The sequence below is a fragment of the Epinephelus fuscoguttatus genome, linkage group LG7 (assembly GCF_011397635.1).
Source record: "Epinephelus fuscoguttatus linkage group LG7, E.fuscoguttatus.final_Chr_v1".
In the NCBI taxonomy this organism is placed as follows: domain Eukaryota; kingdom Metazoa; phylum Chordata; class Actinopteri; order Perciformes; family Serranidae; genus Epinephelus; species Epinephelus fuscoguttatus.
In genome coordinates, this window is record NC_064758.1 from 6,656,668 (window position 1) to 6,678,223 (window position 21,556).

The 21,556-nt window shown below is 40.1% G+C and overlaps 1 protein-coding gene across 1 annotated transcript in view; it reads right to left on the reverse strand.

The window, feature by feature from the left end:
* Positions 1 to 20,650, reverse strand: part of prkcz (protein kinase C, zeta) — a 225,110-nt gene extending 204,460 nt beyond the window's left edge. The window contains exons 1-4 of the mRNA XM_049581679.1: positions 20,350 to 20,650; positions 8,840 to 8,961; positions 4,824 to 4,913; positions 4,442 to 4,492 (exon numbers count right to left, since the gene is read on the reverse strand). Coding sequence (XP_049437636.1) covers positions 4,442 to 4,492; positions 4,824 to 4,913; positions 8,840 to 8,961; positions 20,350 to 20,426 — 340 coding nt within the window. The 5' untranslated portion in view covers positions 20,427 to 20,650. The remainder of the gene's footprint in view (positions 1 to 4,441; positions 4,493 to 4,823; positions 4,914 to 8,839; positions 8,962 to 20,349) is intronic.
* Between the last annotated feature and the right edge of the window lie 906 nt (positions 20,651 to 21,556).

Sequence of the window (21,556 nt, forward strand, 5' to 3'; positions counted from 1 at the left end):
CGAGAATTGGGGGGAATGCCTTCGTAATGTTCATAAATGTTCAGTCAATGTGAGACACAACCTTATACAATTTAAAATACTATACAGATTCCACTATTCACAGGAGAAGCTACACAGATTTTACCCTACTGTTTCACCCATGTGTAATCGATGTAAATCTATGTTAGGTAATCTTTCACATTCCTTCGGGTCATGCAGTAAACTTCAATCTTACTGGAAAAGCATTTTTCAATGTTTTTCTGAGGCTTTTGGAAAAAGCTTGGCACCCAGCCCGCTTGTAGCGGTTCTGGGAGCTACAAGTGTTCTACCTTCTACCAACAAATATGAGAAGAAGGCTATTCAATTCGGGATGGTGATTGCAAAAAAACTGATTTTACATTTGTGGAAAATGGGCTATGTACCGACATATGACTTGTGGCTGGGAGAAATGTCCAACACACTACATCTCGAGAGACTGAGGCTTTATAACGAAGATAGAGGAGAGGTATTCGACAAGACATAGGACCCTGTACTGTGATACCTTAAGGGGCACACTTAATGCTTCACTGTGCGCAGATGTATATGAGTTTGCATATACTTCACTTTATTCTTCTATTTGTTCATAAATGTTTTTCTTTAGTCATTTGCCTAATTGTCTAACTATGACCATGGACTGATATCATAATTTTAGATGTGCTATGTTCTGTATGTTATCTTTCTTTTCTGCTCTTCTTTTCCTTCTGTCTCTCTGTCCTTTGAAAAATAAAATAATAATAAACATATATTCCAAAAAAAAAAAAGAAAAAACAATGTCCGGTATTCATGAAATTAAGGGTCGAGTCAAACAACTTCCGGTAACACCACTACAGCTGCCGACCAAATACCGTTCAGCTCCATTATAATGAGATGGTAGCAGTTCTTAGTGGAGGACAATTCAATATCACACCTATGAAAAGCCGAACAGTCTACATGGCAAGATCCCACAAATGGAAAAAAGGAAATGATGTTAATGTTTTGGTTTTTTGTGATTTGGGTGAACTGAGCCTTTAATGTTTCAATAACTCCACAAAGCATTCGCTACTGCATATTTTATCAGAACAAATCAGCACAGAGTTAGCCTTGAAAAACACAGACACACAGTGTGTCTCTTCCTCCTCCACTCATTCTTTTTTCGCCTCTCGTCCTCTCTGAAAACAGCCCTATCCTTCCCTCCCCATGTTCACCATCAGCAAGCAAATGAGGTTTCAATTGGAGAAAACACAGCAGGGAGCCACAGTAATTACTGCTACATGTACAATATTATATATCATCCACAACACACAACAAGCAAATCTTACACACACAACACATAGACACTAACTTGGTGTGTGTGTGTGTGTGTGTGTGTGTGTGTGTGTGTGTGTGCGCGAGAGACAGAGACAAAGAGAGAGAGGGAGACAGACAGACAGACAGACAGACAAACTGTACATGTGTGTGTCCTTCCTTACCTACCTACAGAATGACACTCTGCTCCTCACAGTAAACCAGTAAACTGTCCCATCCATCACCCACACACACAAACATGCACACAGGCACACACAGGATTGCAGTCCACAAGCTGCTGAAACATGCTGTCACAGCAGATAGATGGGGAGGGAGCGCAGCAAACAACATGGGAGTACATGAGAGAGAGAGACAGGGCAGAGCAGCAGGGACTACAGTGACTCCTCAAATTTACACAACAATAACTGAACTGATATTAAAGTTAAACAGTAACCTTTGGGCTTTGTAACACAGAGCCTGTCATGTATTAACAGCACAAAAAGAAAAAAGCTTCTGTGGTGGAAATGGGCTGTATATGTATTAGGCCTGTGATGGACTGCATGCTACCAGTCCAGTGTCCACTGTGCTGGGATGGATGAATAGTTTTACAAGCTAGAGGGACAAACTAAGTATTAACCAAAAACATTTGTAAAAAATTAATGTTTCAGCTTTAGCCCCTGGCCAGGGGGTTTAGAAATCTGAAATATAGTCATTGTTTGGAGGACAAAAAATAACTTGTCAGTCTAGATTTGAACAACCACTGCTAAGTTTCTTCAGAGCTTGCCCTCCATTTTACCAGTTGGAAAATTGCAAGTTCCCAGTTTGATTGACTGCTTGACTTGAATACATTTCTAGCTGCAAAACTGTTTGATCTAACTGTAACTCTGGTGTTAACTCTGAACCATGGCTGGCTCAGGGTTGGAACCACAGAAACAGAATGAGAGTAGAATGGACATTCCTGTTCATGTCAACATAGCAGGATGGTCAAAGTGGTGGCCATTTTTATGTGTACCAGTGTTACCATTGCAACTGTTGTAGCGCACTAAATTCATTGATGTATAAGGAGAATTGGATACAGCCTTGGAGGCAGGGCCCCATTCATTCATATAAAAGTTCCTCAGTGGTGCATGAAGCCAAAAAGGCCTCATTTCCCGTATATGAAATTACCTGGATTTTCTGCATCATTGAGCCCAAAGAGCAAGCGCAATAGAGACTTACAGCAACCAAGCAGATAACTTCCAGTTTAGCCATCTGCTAACTTGAATGGGGATAAAAATTATTTAATCAAGCAATTGTCCTTGACCTTAGAAACCTTATCCAACAGAATGCATGGAATTGTGACAATGAAACAAGTCATTTTAGGGGGGTTGTTACACCAAAGAAAAAAAACACATCCACTGATTTACTGACATCTCTTTCATAATGTAAGTCGATGGGAAAAAGTCTTTTGGGGCCTGATGGCATCACATGATGGGCCCAGAAGTTGTAATTCCACATTTGGCCACAATGTCAAATTGGCTTCAAAGCCCAGCACTGTTGCTGGGGGCTTGGCTAAATCCGCAAAACTTCAGAATAAAAAATACAGCAAGTCGAGAAAACACTGAAGTGAGGTTTCACAGTAACGACCAAATGAGCAATGGAGTGGCGCAAAAAAAGGTGCTGCTTAAAAGGAAATGAGGATTCTTAGATTTAAATTACAACGTTCCCTAAGAAAGTAACTCCATAGCGTACTTTTGAGTAACATCCACCATGGCCTCAGCTAGGAGATGTGTGCGAGCAGACACTTCACCTTCGTACCTATCCAATTAGCATGCATAAACAACATAAACATACATTAACTTAATAAACACCAAAGGAAAAAAATATTCTTACACCTATTCTCTTTATTAAACAAACAAAAAAAACAACCAATTCAAGTTTCTCTCTCTCTCTCTCTCTCTCTCTCTCTCTCTCTCCAAACTAAGACTAACCTTAGCTTATGGCTCTGTAAACTAATTGTAAAACACACTTCAAACTCGACAGAAACAAAATAAAACTCACCTAAACCATCTTTGTTAGTCTTTTTAGTCATCTATTTATTAAGTCCACTGTTCCAACAATCACCATCTCTGTTTTGGTCAAAATAAACCCTTAATTCAGAGAGTAAGATGAGCAACTATGCTGATCTGCACGCTGTTTATCTCCGTATTCTCTCTACCTCTCATTTGTCCATTGAGCAGCAGCTCTCACTCCTTCTTTGGAGGCAGCTACAGAAACAACAACAAGGAAATAACAGTTATGGTGTTATTTTTAAAGTAACATTTTTTTTATTTGAAAACGTAATTGTAACTGATTACTTGAATTGCAAAGCCAATGTGTGACGTTATTCGTTACTGTGCAAAGACGTCAATACCTTTAAAGGAATACTTTGCAGATTTCCAACCAGCTTTGTACTGTACCAATGTAGGTCGAATGTGTAAATGAACTTTGGTAAACCTCCCTCCAGCTTACCAGCGCCCAGATCTCCCTGCTCACTTGCTCTCAGGCTGTTGCTCAAACTACAGATCGTACTTTCTCATTTTCGTATGCCTGCCCTCACCACAGACACAAAGAGTACAGAAGCAGATTGACTTAAATCAAACACAAACCAGGTATAGAGTGCTGATCAAATGAACCAAGATTCTGTTACTGTACTGCCTATTTCTTACCTAAAATGATTGAAGAAACATATTTTACACACGCAACACAGCCCAGATTTGTGAAAAGACCATTTTTCCAGCAGTGAAATACTTCCTTAAAAGGCAGTGGTAGGAATTCTTAAACTAGTGAGTATGACACACTTTCCGACCCCACAGATGACCCCACTGAACAACCACCATTTCCTATAGAGCTAGTCAAACGACCACGGCAAACAGCTCAATGCCCTTTCTAGTCATTCTATTTCTATGGTTGGTACTGAGACAATAGGATTTACATGAAGAGCTGCAGAGAGTCTGACATCTATCAGATGAGTCCAGAGAGATCCAAAGAGCTCTCACCCACCTCCATTTTGTACCTACACCAAAGCCAGGTGCCAGGTTCTTAACCTAGTTTAGCAGTGCTGGTTACACAGCACGGGATCCCACTGTCACTGGGAGTCAAAGAGGGAGATAAAGAGTGAAAGTAGAGCTGATTTACTCACTGTCCTCTCCAGGGCAGGGCATGCCAGGCTTCTCCGGGATACTGGGGAACACTGCAAGAGACAGAAAATGCAAGGAACCTGACAATTTCAATCTGTTGTTTTTCTGCTCCTGTCACCAAGCAGAGGTGTGAGAAAAATATGCACAGGTCTTGAAAATGAAAACCCCAACCCTCACCTATATGCAATCCAGATGCTACCTGAATAAATGTTGCATTAAGTTTGTGTGCCTTGTCATTTCTTAAACATTACAATGCTTGCAAAGGTATGTATCTTTCTGTGGTGTTTAAAGCCTCCTAAAGTTGTCCATTATGGCAAACAGGTAAATAATTATTCTGATATATTAATAATTCTAAAATGAAATTAAAAGCAGGAGCTAGCTCACCATGCAGCAGTAATCCAGACTTCTTGGTTCGACTGTAAATACGAAATGCCTCCTCTAGCTCCATCTGAGACGAGATAGTACAAGGGTCCCCTACACACACATACGCATGCACACACACACACACACACACACACACACACAAATTCATGAAAAGGTTCTGTCTGGCTAAATGTTTTCAGCCCTTCATGAAACCAAAAGATGTTTAGACCCAATGTTTAGACAGTTAGGTTTTGATCTGTCATGTCTTGTACACAGAGTGTGTATCAGCAACAGCATGCACAACATAATGTATTACAAATACAATTGTAGCTGCTGCGCAGCAATGGTCGGGGCCGGGCAATTTTAGGCAAAATTAGGTAATTCTGAGCAACAAGCAGAGTGTAGGAAGATGAAAAAAAGGTGGCATTCTAAGCATAAGAGACTATGCTCTATCTCACTGAGCTAATTAGCAAGAGACAACTCTGCGGAATATATTTAAAACTTCTTTTACCTCATTATAGGAATTCTACAGCTGCAATGATTAGTCAATAAATCAATAAGTCAAACACATAATTAATCCACAACTATTTCATGATGGATTGATTGTTTCAGGCATCAGTGTTGGAGTTACCTTCGCAGATTTGAGCATATCCTCCTCAAATCTTGCTTTATCTTGGTTTTGGACCTTTAGTCAGACAAAGTGAGATGTTTGTGGATGCCAGATTGGAATTGGGGAAAGGTAATATGAATTTTACATCATTTTATAGACAAACATTTAATATAGAAAATAAATCCCATACTGATGTTTCTTCTTTATAAATATGTTTGTTATTCTGTTCCCTGTAGCTTCAATAACATTGTTAAACACTGATGTCTGACCCTGCACTAAACCAGCAGCTGAATGGTCCCTTTCTTAAGAAGTCATAATCTATTTCATCATAAAACACTGAATGTGTGGTATATGTAAAAGCCCATGTGAAAAATGTAATACACACACACTAAAACAAAGCATATCACAACACATAAGTTACATCATATAATTATGGCATGCATTTCAAATTGTGGATGAGTGGCTGAAGTGATCAGACTCATAATATACAAAGGAAAGAAAAAACTCAAGAACAAGAAAGTAAGAATAACATTAACTGCTAGCAATTACGAACAAACTGGCCTGATCTAGCTTAAAGCTAAACATTATCCATGGTGACAAAGATGAAAACATTTTTTTAAAATGTAAAAGTAGCTATTGGGTAGACTCTGCATATTGACTGATAGCTAAGCCAAATAAACAGGGAAAAGTGTTGATAAAGAGTATTTGTCTCTCTGCAAAACTGCCTGGATCATAATTATTTTAACCTTAGTAGTCTCTAATCCACATAACATGATGCCTGAACATAGGACTTTCACATTAGAATGTCCGTTTTGCCTTAGCTGAGGCTTGAACTCACAACTTGTGAGACTGAGGTCTGTCCTCTATCTCACTGAGCTAACTGGCAAGTGACAGTTCATGTGTGGCTTCACAAATTGACTAAGCCAAGCATCAGGGTGCCAGACAGTAGCCATCCATGCCATGGAAAAGCAAATTTCAAAGTGAAAGTTGCACATCTGTAGCACATATGGTTGATTTGCTGTGAATTTTCAAAATTTTGAACTTTAGAGGCTTGCTGTAGCGCCACCATCAGGACTATTGGCTTGTTTTGTAGCTGAGGCAATCTGGCGTGGAACTGGACTTTTGTGCAAAGTTTGGTGATTTTTCGTGCATGGGAAGTAGGATTTCCTCGGAAGAAGAAGACGAAAGAAGAAGAATAAGAACATGCAGGATAACAATAACTTAATAAATGAATGAAATGATCCATCTACACATATGTAGGTCATAGCAGATTGGAGGGAATATGGATGGTCGATTTACATTTTTGAACTAAGTAAGAAAAAAGGGAAATGCAGATAACTAAAGAAACTGCAAATAAGACAGACACTGTGTGCATTTACATATAAGGCACAGCAGTGCAACTTCATTGATTCTCAAGAAATCTCCAGACATGCTGACAGGATTGGTCAGGATCTAATATTAATTACTGTTCTGTGTTCTTCTACACACAGTGTGTGTGTTTTTGCATGTATCAGAAAGAGTGGGCATGGAGTTTCTGGCACCTGCAGGGCTCCATTGTGGTAGTCCCCTCCCAGAAGTTCCATTATGCTGCTGCCAACCACAGTAAGTCATTCTCAAGCCATTGGTGGAGTGTGTGAGCATATTAATTAACCTATAGACCAACATGCGTAACTAGTCAAAAATATTCCCACAGATTAAAGTGCAACTTGCAGATTAATTTTTTTTAAAAATATATACATAACCTTGTCTGAAAATTACCATATGAGAAGTTAATTCAGAAGTTATTATGGTTTACACGACATAAGGGCGCAAATTCAGAGGAAAAAGTGGCTCTTTTTAGCTCCTCTTCAAAAAACGCCTTTTTTTTTTCAACATCGCCTGCTACTACGTCACAAGAGGGACTCTGCATCCTTGACCCTGCCTCTGTCCAATGCGCAGTAGTAGGTGGTAGTGAGTCTGAGCGGTAGGAAACTTGTGAGTTAGTATTTTTTTGGTTGTTAACAGTGCATTTCACCATTTGTGATTATGCCGAATTATTGTGTTTGTGCAGGCTGCACAAACTCGAGTCTGTCAGGACATCAAGTCCACTGTTTTCTGGACAGAAAAAGGAGTGGAGTTAGTTTTCGTGCCTGGGTGCGTTTTGTGCAGGTGAAGAGGCACGATTTCACGGCTTCATCTGTGACCAAAAACGCGGTCATGTGCAGTGCTCATTTTGAACAGGAGGATTATGTTCCTGACGGAGCCCGCCCACCCTCACGCATACCGCCGAGGCTTGGGTCTCCCTGAAGACCCGAGCCTCGGGGGTATGCGTGAGGGCGGGCGTGCTCCGCGGAGAGACAGGCCTCCGTGTTTGAGACGGTAGCGGGCGGCGTGAGGGTTGATGGGCAGTGTGAGGCATGTTATGTCTGGTCTGGGGGTCAGATTCTCCACCAGAGCCCAGAAGGCATCCACCTCCCTGCAGCACATACTCTCCACAGCTGAGCACATGGGCTGGCAGTTCCCACATATGCACCTATCATACAAAAAATTATCAGGAAACCTTCGTGTATCTCTCTCTCTCTCTCTCTCTCTCTCTCTCTCTCTCTCCTGCGGACGTCAATACACCGTAATGCGGCATTATAACACGCATAGCAAGATACGTCTGATACAAGCTGATATTTGCTCATTAGTTTCTGTTATGGGTAAGTAGCATTAGTTATCTAATACTGGCAGAACTATTGGTAGCTTTGTTATAACCTAATACTTGATGGCAAACTTAATGTTGTGATGTGAACACAGCGTTAGACATCGTTAGCTGTCGTTAGCTAACGCTGGTCGCTCACCAAGACACCTGCCCAGTTCTCCACTGGTTCTCCTCACACCACAGCTCTATTTCTCTCCTGTGGCCGTTATTTCTCCTAACCCTGATCTGTTCCTGGTCTCTTAGATGCCTAGCAGGCTCATAATTATAAGCCTGTGGGCCGTCATATGCATATGAATGTACATTTTCAACCTCTTCAGTCTCAAAACTAGTACTGGCATCCATGTTTATTAATGTTACACTCAATCGAACTCGGCCGGACTCCCTTATGCTACGTCGCTTCCGGTTAGTGGGTTTTTAGATGGGGAAGCAAAATTGTCTCACAAAAATGACCCCAAAAGTCACTGTGGTGTGTATTTTTTTGTTTTTTGTTTTAATCGAGTTTCTACATCATTTCCCTACACATTTATTCACCATGGTCTTTAACCTGCAAGTTGGGCTTTAAGTCATTTCGGTGTGCAGTGTGATGCCGCAGTGGCAGTGTGTGATGACTTTGGATTTTCTGGCCACTGTGCTCAATTTTTGAGCCAGAGTTTAGCAGCAAAGTGGAAGGACACAGCAGGTGCCTTCAGGACAAGACAGAGCACACAGATGGATGTACAGTATTTGACAGTGAGACACACCCACCTTCATCATCAATCCACTTGAGTGTGATGGGCTGCTGCTTGGCAACGCTGCACATCATCCTCACCTCCTCACGCAACTCCACAAAGGTTACCGTGGCTGCCAAGTCTGTGATCAACATGTCCCTGAATGCACACAGAAACACACACACATTCACAGAAAATGTCAAGATTGAGTCACTTTGTCTAAGTGCACTAGAGATCAAGAGATCCCTCTGGGAGTCCAATGAGTCAACAACAAAATGAGGAATTGTTTCACTATTTTTGAATTCAAAATAAACTTCCACTATGGTCTGATATTGTAGCCTCTCAACAAAATTATCAGTTGATTAGTTTAGCTGTTAACTGGCAGGGTAGTTGTACATGCAGATGGGTATGACAGAGTAAATGATGGACAAAAATCTTGGCTTGGTTTGTAGTTAGTGACGGATTAAGCGTAGAACAATGTGAATGTGAACTTCTGCAGTATATGTTGGCTCAGGTCAGTCTTAGCTGTTTACTAGCCTGCACTGATGTTAACCAGCACATTCAGGGTACATTAAGCAGGTGTTAAATGGTGTCACTCAGCATTTGGACAAATGGAAAAAAATAAAGAGGCACTTCACTGATTTTGGAACTGAAGATCAGTTCATGAGTCATACTAGTGCTACTCAAGCTGTGAAAACAAATGTACAACAAATATCATCAAATCACGAATAAGTTCTATTTATACATTTCATAGGCATCATATCAATGTTTCTCAAGTGACATAGTATATGAGCTGACCTTGACATTGCAAAGTGGAGGGAATGGTGGATGGCGTGACACCTAGACGAGACACCTGCCAAGCTGCAGACCACTGTTTGTGACTTAAAAACAAAATTGTTTATGATCGAGCAAATCATCGCTGTGTTTCCAGCAGCTTTTTAACCACCAAATATGGGTCTTTTGTAGCGACCTGTCACTGTTTTTCCGGCTGCTTTTCAGGCACCAAACATGGGTGTTTTGTAGCAACCTGTCACTGTTTTTCAAGCTTCTTTTTAGGCCCCAAATATGAGTATTTTGTAGCGACCCATCACTGTTTTTCCAGTGGCTTTTTAGGCACTAAAATGTTTTTTTTTGCAGTGACCCTCCACTGTTTTCAAGCTGCTTTTTAGCACCCAAATGTGGGTATTTAATAGTAAACCACTGTTTATGACTTACAAACAAAATTGTTTATGATCAGGTGTTTTGTAGCAACCTGTCACTGTTTTTCAAGCTTCTTTTTAGGCCCCAAATATGAGTATTTTGTAGCATCCCACCCCTGTTTTTCCAACGGCTTTTTAGACACCAAATGAGGGTGTTACTATCCAGCAGGGATAGTGCCACCAGAGAATTTGTTTTGTTTTGTTTTTGTCGAAATATCACTGCTTTTCTATAGTTAACTATGCCACCACACCAGAGTGTTTTAGGGCCAAAAGATCATCTTTTCCTCACCATAACCACATGGGTTTTGTGCCTAAACCTATCCACACATTAACAACAGTGTGAGACAGAATTTCAATGTATCCACTACATAATACCATGCAAATGTAATATATCTGTGGTTTGCAAAAAGGTACTTTTTTCTGGCAGTTGGGTTAAATCATCATAACACATGGTGTTTGCTCCACCAGGTGTTGAAGACATTGGACAGTGGTTGAAAACTCTGTCTCCTGTTTCTCTAGAGACTTCACACATAACAGAAAGCCTTTAGAGGTACTACCTCATTTGGGCCATTCTTTATTTTAATCCATCTCTTCCAAGCTCCCCAACATTGAGTAAATCACTACCTCAGCAATTTATTACGACCCTGTTTTCACACTGCTTGATTAGATCTCCTGCTTGATATGACAATATAAAGTATTGAGGACAACACTGGGCTTGACAAAATTGGTATTACTAATAAATATCATCTGGTGCAGTCCAGCTATTGTAGCTGTGGGAGTGCTATAGTGGCAATAATAGCAGCCCCACTTTGAGCCACTGACATACTGCATTATCATTACATTCAATTCATTAGGCTAAGCATCTGTTTCTAAAAGACAAAAACCCAAAATGATTTTTAACCACCCTTACCTCTGCTGTTAAAGTAATATCAGAATCCTCAAAGACCCATCTAACCATCTGGATGAAAGATTTTTAGCCCATGCCACAAATTTGCAACTACATTTTCTGCCTGGAAAAACAACTACCTTCTTGCTTTTATTGTGACACAAGAAAACTGAATGAGGACAAATGAGGAAACATGACATTGATATAGACAAATTTTCAGTCAACATCCTACAAATAGAGCAAGGACACATACTATTTATGGCTGGCATGTTGTTTGGAATTGTAAATAGTGTGGGAAGTTTGAAATGAGTCTAAAATGTTTCCTATCATACAGCAGATGCAATATTTTTCATCCAGATGGTTAGAAGAGTCTTTGGGGATTCTGGACATACTTAACATTTAGAAGTGTTTTAACAACCTGGATTTTTCATAGACTGATGGGTAATTATCTTACATGAGAGGTACAAACTCGAGCTAAGAACAACTATGGTAGCAGTACAGGTTATTGTAGTAGTTATAATAATACACTGTGGAAATACTAATAAAGTGGAAATATTGATAAAGTAGTGGCTGCTGCTGCACTTTTTTAGTTGCATGGGACTCTAAAAATACACATTAATACTTAAACCCAACCCACAAAATGCTAACTTAAGGCATTATAGCAGTGCACCTGTCAGGACTGAAGAATGAAAGATGAGTGTGTGTGTGTGCGTGCATGTGTGTGTGTGTGTGTGTGTGTGTGTGTGTGTGTGTGTGTGTGTATTATTATTAACTCAGAACGCTGCTTGTTCACTTTTTTAGCCCAATCGCTCAAACGTGTGATATTTTCTGGCATGATCAATCAGTAACTATTAGATGCCATGGTTCCCATTGACATAACTAATGTGAATTAAAGTGTAAGTGTATGTCAATTTTAGGAGGCCAAACAACAAATATTACTGTCATTTAAATCATTTGATACTACATGACTGTAGAATTTAAGAAAATACAAATATATAAAAAATCCCAAAAAAGACAACATGGGTGAATAACAAAATCTTTGTGATACCTGCATAGACAGGTTTTAGGAAGAAATTTCTTCTTTAGAACGGTCGATAAAAGAAGTCAGAGGGCTTTACTAGTACATATCATTAACAGACACCTCACGCTAATTTGAATGCTAATGCTGTAAACTAGACTGTTGGCACACACATCAGTTAATATAAATTATTTGTTTACCTTCTGTTTTCGAACGCTGATATGAAACAGAAAGTACAAAGATGTTGAATTTTGTTAATGGCCTTCAAATACCCTCATGTTGAAACACCAACACTCACTGCTGTGTTGCGGGCTGAATATGATATTGTGGATATTGGGCTACAGTATGTATTCACACAACAGTGCAGCTGCTGAGAATCAGGAGCAACAGTGACTGGGCCCATGTGAGTGTGTCTGACAGGAGTGTGTGTGGCCAAGTGTTTATGGCGAGTTCTTGTTGGACTCTGACAAGGTGGAGCAGAGACAGCTTGCTTCCCAGCAGGCATTGCTCCACACAGTCAACACCCACACAAGTCAGCATAGAATGATGTCACAAACACACACACACACACACACACACACACACACACACACACACACGCACACACACACACACACACACACACACACAGTAGCGTTATGCCTATAAGTATTGGTACATATTGTCTTCAACTTACTGTTTGTTATACCTCTTGGCATTTAACTGATACTACACAAACCTAAATCGTCATGATGCCTATGCAACATTTTGATATGATTAAACATAGCCTATGTGATGTGTTACAAAGGTCTCCCACTTCATGTCCTCTTTGAAGGCACACTAATTAGAATGTGTTCTACTCTCCTGGTTTTAAAAAACTAAACCTGTTGAAGCCAAATGCACATGGTTCAGGCAACACTATGACTATCGCACATAGTGCATTGTTTGCTGAGTGAATATAACTGAAGTGCTCAGCACACTAAGGGATTGGTCATATACGAGAGCATAAATCTAACTGTCAGCATGTTGATCTTTGATCCCTCTAATCAAAGGTTTCCTGTCACCTCTCACTCATATACTGTACTGTGTGTTGGTTCCATGATAACACACACTCTGTCACTGGATTTCTACCTAATACAACTAATTCCAGTTCTCACTTTTACCTTTATTCTGGGAAACTCCATTAAATGGAGGCCATTAATCAACAGAATTTGAGGCCAAAGACATCTATTTGCATGATAAAGTAAACCCAGGCATTAGTCTGTTATCAACAGACAGATATCAAGATGGGTGATTGATATTTCAGTCACTATGTCACCTAACGGTAACTATATTCCAATAGAGCTCCTCGTGAACGGTCCAGCTCCAAAAATAGAAAATCCATTTGTGACAGCAGATGTTTTAATCGTGGCGTGCCGCCACAAATAAATGAATGTGTGGGAAACCCTATTCATATTTAACCACTAACCTATTGATCTATGACTGTGGGAAATGTTAACACTAGCCCCAGAAGACTTTCTGCTGTTTAAAAAATATTTTGTAATATTTTTCTCAGTACAGATGGTAAGACTCTGTGACATAACAGACTGATGATAGCATGCAAACACCTAAACGTTATGTATCAACAGATTAATTGTATACAGCACCATCATGAAACTAAAATTTCGAACTTCAATACAACAATACAAAAAATATTAATATTCAACATCATTTTCAGAAGTGAAGGGAAAAAGTGGCACTGAGGGCATAAAATGTATTTCATTTCATTAAAAGATACATAAAACAAGGCTATAACATGACGACGACTTTTTAAGTAGCAAAGAACCACAGAATGACTGTAGTAAACATTAACAATAATAGAGAGCAAGAAGCACGCAAGCACCATTATCCCAAATACAACAAAGGTACCCTGGAATCTATATATATATAACTCAACAGGAGATTTCCTTCTGTTTTAGTTAGAGTAAAATCCTAAGTCATTGAGTTGAGTTTCCACCTGGACCTTTATGCTTTGCCATTTCTCCTCTAATCATCACACTGTAACCTGCGACAGGCTGTTATGCTACCATAACTAGTGCACATAAACATTTATACAGTTTTTTGTCGAGGTGCAAGCGTCACATAGGTTGAAATTACCAAAGGTTTACAACAAAATCACTTGAAGACACTTGACTCCTGTGTGTGCATGGTGAGAAAGGAGAGGGAGAGACGCAGTGCTGCTGCCAGAGAAGCCGCTGAATGAGTTCCCTCTGAGCGGTAAGTCACTAAAAGAGTCTGAGAAGTCTGGGGCTGTTCATAAAACATTCAGGACACCAAAGCTTATTCCAAACTACTATTGCGAGCATCACATTATGAATTTTTTTTATATTATATTAAAAGTACCAGTATTATTGTGAACAATATATGGCACATCCCTAACCTCAAAGAAAGACTTTAAAAATGTATTGTTTTGATACTGCTAGTGAAACTCTGTAATGGTATCAGCCCTACTTCTCAATAATAAAAATAACTGTTGAGAGTAGGAGTTGCTGTATTAACTTTTCATATAGTGACCAAGTACAGAAATGAAGTCCTTGAGCTGCACCACTTGACCTGCACTGTCTGCTCAGTACATGGACCTACAGTCCAAAATAGGTCTGGTGTGAACAGAATCCTGTGGCAACCTTTAGTAGTGAAAAGGGGTTGAATGCATATTCAACATACCAAATCATTCAGGAGGGTTGTTTTTAGGATTATATAAAAACTGATGAGATTAGCCTGAGTTTAATGGGGCCACATTAACCCCCCAGCCCCTGAAAACATACACTACCCTCTAAAAATATATTGGAGAATTACTAAGCTGAGAAGTAAAAAACACTTCTGACCCAATTCAGAGTTTAGAGTAAATTCTACATCAGTAAGCTGCTACCTGAGAAGCAGTACCATGTCGACAGTAAAAAGATCAGTCCTAAGGAATCATTTCAGGTTCAGCTCCAACAACAGTGTGTCCTGACCATCAGCCCCTACTTTCATGCTAATTCTTAATCAACCTGAATAACACTATATATACACTATAGTGCATTCACTTTAAAAAAAAATTCTTTCTGCCATTTAAAAAACATTCACAACCCTAAGTATAAAAGAACAGATCACAAACGTATCACAATGTTATGTTGAGCTATTCCTTTAAGCGTGCTAACAGGATTAATCAACATTTGAACAAGGTGGCTTTTCATTCAGTCCATATTTTTAGTCTGTTAACCCTTTCTGGACTCCTAATCATCAGATGGCAGTGTGTGCCAGGCTCAGTATACTGTGGACTGTGGACAGCTCAGATCCAGCACAAAACATCATTCATTCATTCATTCACTTAGTGCCATGGCAAAGTCAACCATCTGGCTCTGAGACGATTGGTAAATTAGTCAATCTACAGGAAGTAATTGATAAAATCTACATTTGATTCATCTTTTATTTATCATGTAACATGACTAAAAGCATAGTCACAAAAGCCCCACTAATAGACAGGCCACCATTATCAGCTGATACTGAGCTTATCACATATTTATCTGTATCCTAGCCTAGCTGCATCTCAGCAGATAAACAGCAAGTAATAATTGCAGCTGATACTGTATGTCTGACATGACTTGGAAACAAACTATGTTCCCATACGCATACCCTGATGAAGACAGTCTAGTCGAAATGTTGAATAAAAGAAAACGTTTTTGCATCGAGTCTTAGAGTGTGCGCCTGACTTCTTTTTTCAAATTTGTGTATTTTCGTCAATGGTCAGCACCTCTCCAACCCTGGTGTGTGCTCCTCCTCTCTCTTCACCCATACACATACTACCATACTATATAGTATAGTATGCCAGAAAAAGATTTAGTATCCAATACATACTAGGCAATACATACTGCGCAATGAACAATGCATCACATCAACTGACTGTTAATTGGAGTCGAAATGCCAGATGATGGTACGTGGACATGCACTTGTATAGCACCTTTCTAGTCTAGTCTTTTTTCTAGTCTTCTGACCACTCACAGCGATTTTTACACTACTGACTCACATTCAGACACTGGTGGCTGAGGCTACCATACAGGATGCCACCTGCTGCTCAGTAACTTGAATGCTTTTGGGGTTCAGTATCTTGCCCAGTCGACATGCAGAGTGGAGGAGCTGGGTTCAAACTGCCAATCTTTCGATTGGTGGACGACCTGCTCTGCCTCTGAGCCACAGCCACCCGAATAATAGAGCATTCAAGTAGCTGATGACAGTCCAATAGTAACTTTAGACTTTAGACTTTATTGTCCCCAGAGGGGAAATTCTTTTCGACAGCACCACAACAGTTTGACCGACATACAGAACAGAACAGACATCATTGCACATACACATATGCACATTGCACAGGACATTTGGACAGAGACAGAAACAACATAACAGACTTCACCTCAGTTTCTTGTGGGATCTATTGTTCAATGCCGCTATGGCTGACGGGATTAGGCTTCTGGATAGATGAGCCATCCTGCAGCGCATTGTCCTGTATCTATGTCTGGAGGGTAGTGGGATGATGTGGTGGTTGAGTGGGTGGGTAGTGTCGTGTTCTATTGAGAATGCGATGCGTGCAGTGGCCTTTGCATTCATGTCTGTGAGGTTGGGTGTGGGGAGACCGATTATCTTGCTAGCCTTGTTAGTTATGGATATGAGTTTGGAGCGGTTTGGAGCGGTAATAATAGGAATATTGATTGTTTAAGTGAACAAAATAATCATTAATACTACAAATATCAACAGGACATAACTTTGAAAATGCTGTAGAAACTGCACAGATTGTAGATTCTAACATATTATATTTCAGAGAGTGAAATTACATTAAAAAGTTAAACTACATACATTGCAAAGTAAAAACAGCAGAGCTCTCTGGGTTGATCTCCTTCTTGGTGAACTTGATAAGTGGTGTTTGTTTTATCTCCAAGGCAACGGATATTAAAGCAAGTGGGTCAAAGTATGGGGCGTGGTGTTGTAAGAAAGTAGTACGCCCCGTTTGTGTGCATACAACATGCAACAGTCCATACTTTTTAAGGGCAGCTGCATTACCTACTAAAAGTGAAAAGAAAAAGTATGTGATTCGGAACGCACCCAGTGTCTCCCTAACATAGTTTGTTCTTCGCAGAGCGCTGACAAGTTGTTCATAAGTTCACACGCTGTAAAATGTCCCACTTGCCAACAAATTCTCAGTCGTCAAATACTGATGTTGCTCAGTGGCCCGTCACATCAAAATATGCTAGATACCCTCCTGCATCGGTTTTTGACACTCAGAGACCATGAGTCAATTTATGCTTGTTACATGCATCAATTTATAGACCCCAGTATGTTCGACTCCGCTATGATAGATGGTGCCCCCTTTCAGCTTGTTAGTATTGGACCTTTTTCCGGTTGACCTATTATGTCACAGATCGACATCGACAAACAAGCAAGCTACAGTTAACGTAGCTGCAAGCTGGTATTGTGGTGGACAACTTTACAGCTCTGTACATATCCTCCATACAAAAATGCACAAAAATGGATGTAGATTTCTCAATGTTGTTACCAGCTTCTTATTCTGTCATGCATTTATGCTATTTGACTTCTGGTTCAAAGCCTGGGGTGTAAACTGGGGAGCATGTGCAGCCAATTTGGGTCCGATTGACTCTATACATGCAGGAGTAATTCGACTTCCAATCACATTATTTGGGTGTGTTCATCTGACTTTGAGAAATACAATTTACAACCCCAGTTCCAAAAAAGTTGGGACACTGTAAAATGTAAATAAAACTTGAATGCAATGATTTGTAAATCCTTTTTGACTTATATTCAAATGAATACAGCCCAAAGACAAGATATTTAATGTATAAACTGATAAACTTTATTGCTTTTTGTAAAATTTACACTTATTCTGAATTTGATGCCTGCAACACATTCCAAAAAAGTTGGGACAGGAGCAACAAAAGACTGGGAAAGTTGTTGGATGCTCAAAAAACACCCGTTTGAACATTCCACAGGTAAAGAGGTTAATTGGTAACAAATGATAGTATAGGTAGGTAATAGGTATGAAAGGGGCATCTTAAAAAGGCTCAGGTGTTCTCAAGCAAGGATGGTCACTTATTTTAAAAACTGTGCAGGCATACAGTCCAACAGTTTGAGAACAACTATTCTCAATACACAACTGCAAATACTTTAGAGATTTCAACATCAACAATCTAGAATATCATCAAAAGATTCAGAGAATCCAGAGAATTCTCTCCATGTAAGGGACAAGGCTGAAAACCAACACCTCTGACTCTTCAGACGGCACTGCATTCAAAAAACCAACATGACTGTATAAAGGATATTACTACGTGGGTTCAGGAACACTTTGGAAAACCACTGTCAGTAAGCACAGTTGGTGGCTTCATACAAATGCAAGTTAAGACTCTGCCATGCAAACACAAAGCTATATCAACAATATCCACAAACACTGCTGACTTCTCTGGGCCCGAGCTCATCTGAGATGGACTGACACAGAGTGTAAAAAAATGCGGTGGTCTGATAAGTGCACATTTCAAAGTGTTTTCCAAAATCATGAACGTTGTGACGTGACACAAGAGGATCATCCAGGACCATCCAGACTGTTACCAGCTCAAGGTTCAAAAGCCAGCATCTGTGATGGTATGGGGGAGTGTTAGTGCCCATGGCATAATGAGTAACTTGTTCATCTGTGAAGACACTATGAATGCTGAAAGGTACATACAGACTTTGGAGCAACATATGCTGCCATCTGGACAACATCTTTTTCAGGGACATCCCTGCTTATTCCAGCAAGACAATGAGACACATTCTGCATGTGTCACAACAGTGTGGCTTCGTAGTAAAAGAGTACAGGTACTAGACTGGCCTGCTTGTAGTCCAGACCTGTCTACTATTGAACATGTTGTGCACTATAAAGCACAAAATGCAGTAATGGAGGCTTTGGACTGTTATTCAGTGCTGTTAGAAGAAAAGGTGATGTAACACAGTGGTGACCATGCCTCTGTCCCAACTGTTATGGAATATGTTGCAGGCATCATAATCAGAATAAATGTCCTTCCATCCATTTTCTAACTGCTTATAATAGGCTGGAGCCTATCCCAGCTGACACTGGGCGAGAGGCAGGGTACACCCTGGACAGGTCGCCAGACTATGGCAGGGCTGACATGTAGTCACACTCACATTCAGACCTACGGACAATTTAGAGTCACCAATTTACCTACCCCCAATCTGCATGTCTTTGGACTGTGGGAGGAAGCTGGAGTACCCAGAGAAAACCCACACTGACATGGGGAGAACATGCAAACTCCGCACAGAAGGGCTCTCACAGTCTTTGGACTGTGGGAGGAAGCTGGAGTACCCAGAGAAAACCCACACTGACATGGGGAGAACATGCAAACTCCGCACAGAAGGGCTCTCACACCCAGGATCGAACCGGCAACCCTCTTGCTGTGAGGCGACAGTGCTAACCACCACACCACCGTGCCGCCCCAGAGTAAATGTACATTATTAAAAATAAATAATGTTTATGAGTTTGAACATTAAATATCTTGTCTTAGGACTGCATTCAACTGAACAGAGGTCAAAAAGGATTTGCACATCATTGCATTCTGTTTACATTTTACACAGCGTCCCAACTTTTTTGGAATTGGGGTTGTAATACAATTTCAGTTGGACTAAGATGTTTATGTGTATTTTAAAAGTCTAGATTTTGTCAGACTTACACAATTAATCAATTTTCTCTAATGTTATTTAAACGTACTGACTGAGGGTGGACCCCAAAGAACATCCTGTTTAGGGCCCTCAGATGTATAGAGCAATCCCTGGTCCTTTCCATCCACAAAGAGAAAATTTGCATTTCAAATACTAAGTTAGTGGGTTAGAGAGCAGTGGGGCACTCCTTCAAAACAACAAGTAAAAGTAACATTTCTACACTGACTAAAAGACATATGTACAGAATTAGACATTCTTTAAGTGACTTATACAGTAAGACCTTTAATATGAAAAAATCTCACATTTATAGAAATGAATATTCAATGAAGCAATGACACCACTGTCATGTTTAATGACATTAGTCATTATGTGGCCCAGACCAACATCACCACAAAACTTAAGGAGCCCGAGAACACACCACGGCATGACACCTACAACAATAAATTGTTACTGACGCCAATGTCATATTATACAATAAAATCAAAATTCCTCAGTGTTGTTATCGGGGTGGGGACGCTTTCAAAACCTTCATTTTATTCTCATAACTTTGAAAATACCAGGGTGAATTTGACATTGGTCGGGTGTGCAGGAGTGCAGTGTCACTGACTGACCTAGCTTGATCTTAGGAACGACCCCACATACCACCAGTGGAAGTCTCCACTCCACAGGTGTTTCCCCTTGTCATCGTAACCAGCCCGCTACCGTCTCCCTGTTTCCTACGGCAAGCTACTTACCCACAGTAGTGTGCTTTAATTTTCACCAAATCCGAGTCCAAGTCCATTATGGATCCGTTTGACGCTAGCATATGCATTGTTTGGCGTAACGTTAACTCCCAACTAGCCCAACGTTAACGGGACAGGCCCAAACTAGCTGTATCACCCGGTGACGTCTGAAGATAAAAGTTTAACTTGACATAACCCAGCCAGGAGTACCGCTCTGTAGTATACTCTCAAAAGAAAACTTGTCGAGCTACTTTGAAGTTTCTTTCGTTTCGGCAACGATAGAGGCGGAGGAGTTGTCAAGATGGCGCGTGTAACATTACCATTCCCGGTTTTACGTATCAAAATAAAACATATACGCCAAAGTTGTGCTGCAACTGAATCCGCGATAATAGTAGCGCTCTTATTTTGAAAGGAAAGCATCCTAACACCTGATCGCGTGAGGGCAAAGTCTGGCTAACCTGACACAGTGTTTTATGTCTCACTATGGTTACCGGAGTCCAAATTCACCTGTCCCATTGCTTCTAACGGGACTTTCACCAAAAACGCCTATAATATTAATGTAAGGATTTGTAGACAGATTATGGTGGTCCAAAGCGAGTTTATAGGGAATATACTTAAGGTTGCGTAATGATATTTGTCTCTCCACATACAGGTGGTGTGTCAACTTACGAGTGAAATCATCTTCATGGTAACGTTATATTTTATTTCTCTTATAGTAATGTCCTTGTCATACTCTAGCATCAGGGCGTCTCTATTCATTCCATATAATCATTATTGATAACGTCAAAAAGATTTTGTAAATACTTTCGATTGAACAATGATTTTTATGTGTTTTAATAAAAGCCTTCGTGGAAAAAAGATGTCGTGTGTGCTCTGAGAGATTTCTTACAAGAAGACATGCAAAAGAAGCAAAGGACGAATCAAACTTGGGCTACACATAACGTTAACAGGTTGTATGGTTACAAGGTGGCTGAGGCCTCCAATACAATAATGCAGTTGTCGCGCGCCACCTGCTGGTTGATCAATAAACAACTTCAAGAAAACATTAATGAGTAATTTACCATTTAAACAAGCTATTGTCTTCGTAAAGGCAAAAGGTTGCGATGTACGGCACTAAGTATAGATAATAATATAGATAATTAGATAGATAATGATTATTACCTAACCAGCTCCAAAGGATCATCATTATTCACCTTAAAAATACTGGCACTAAAATGCT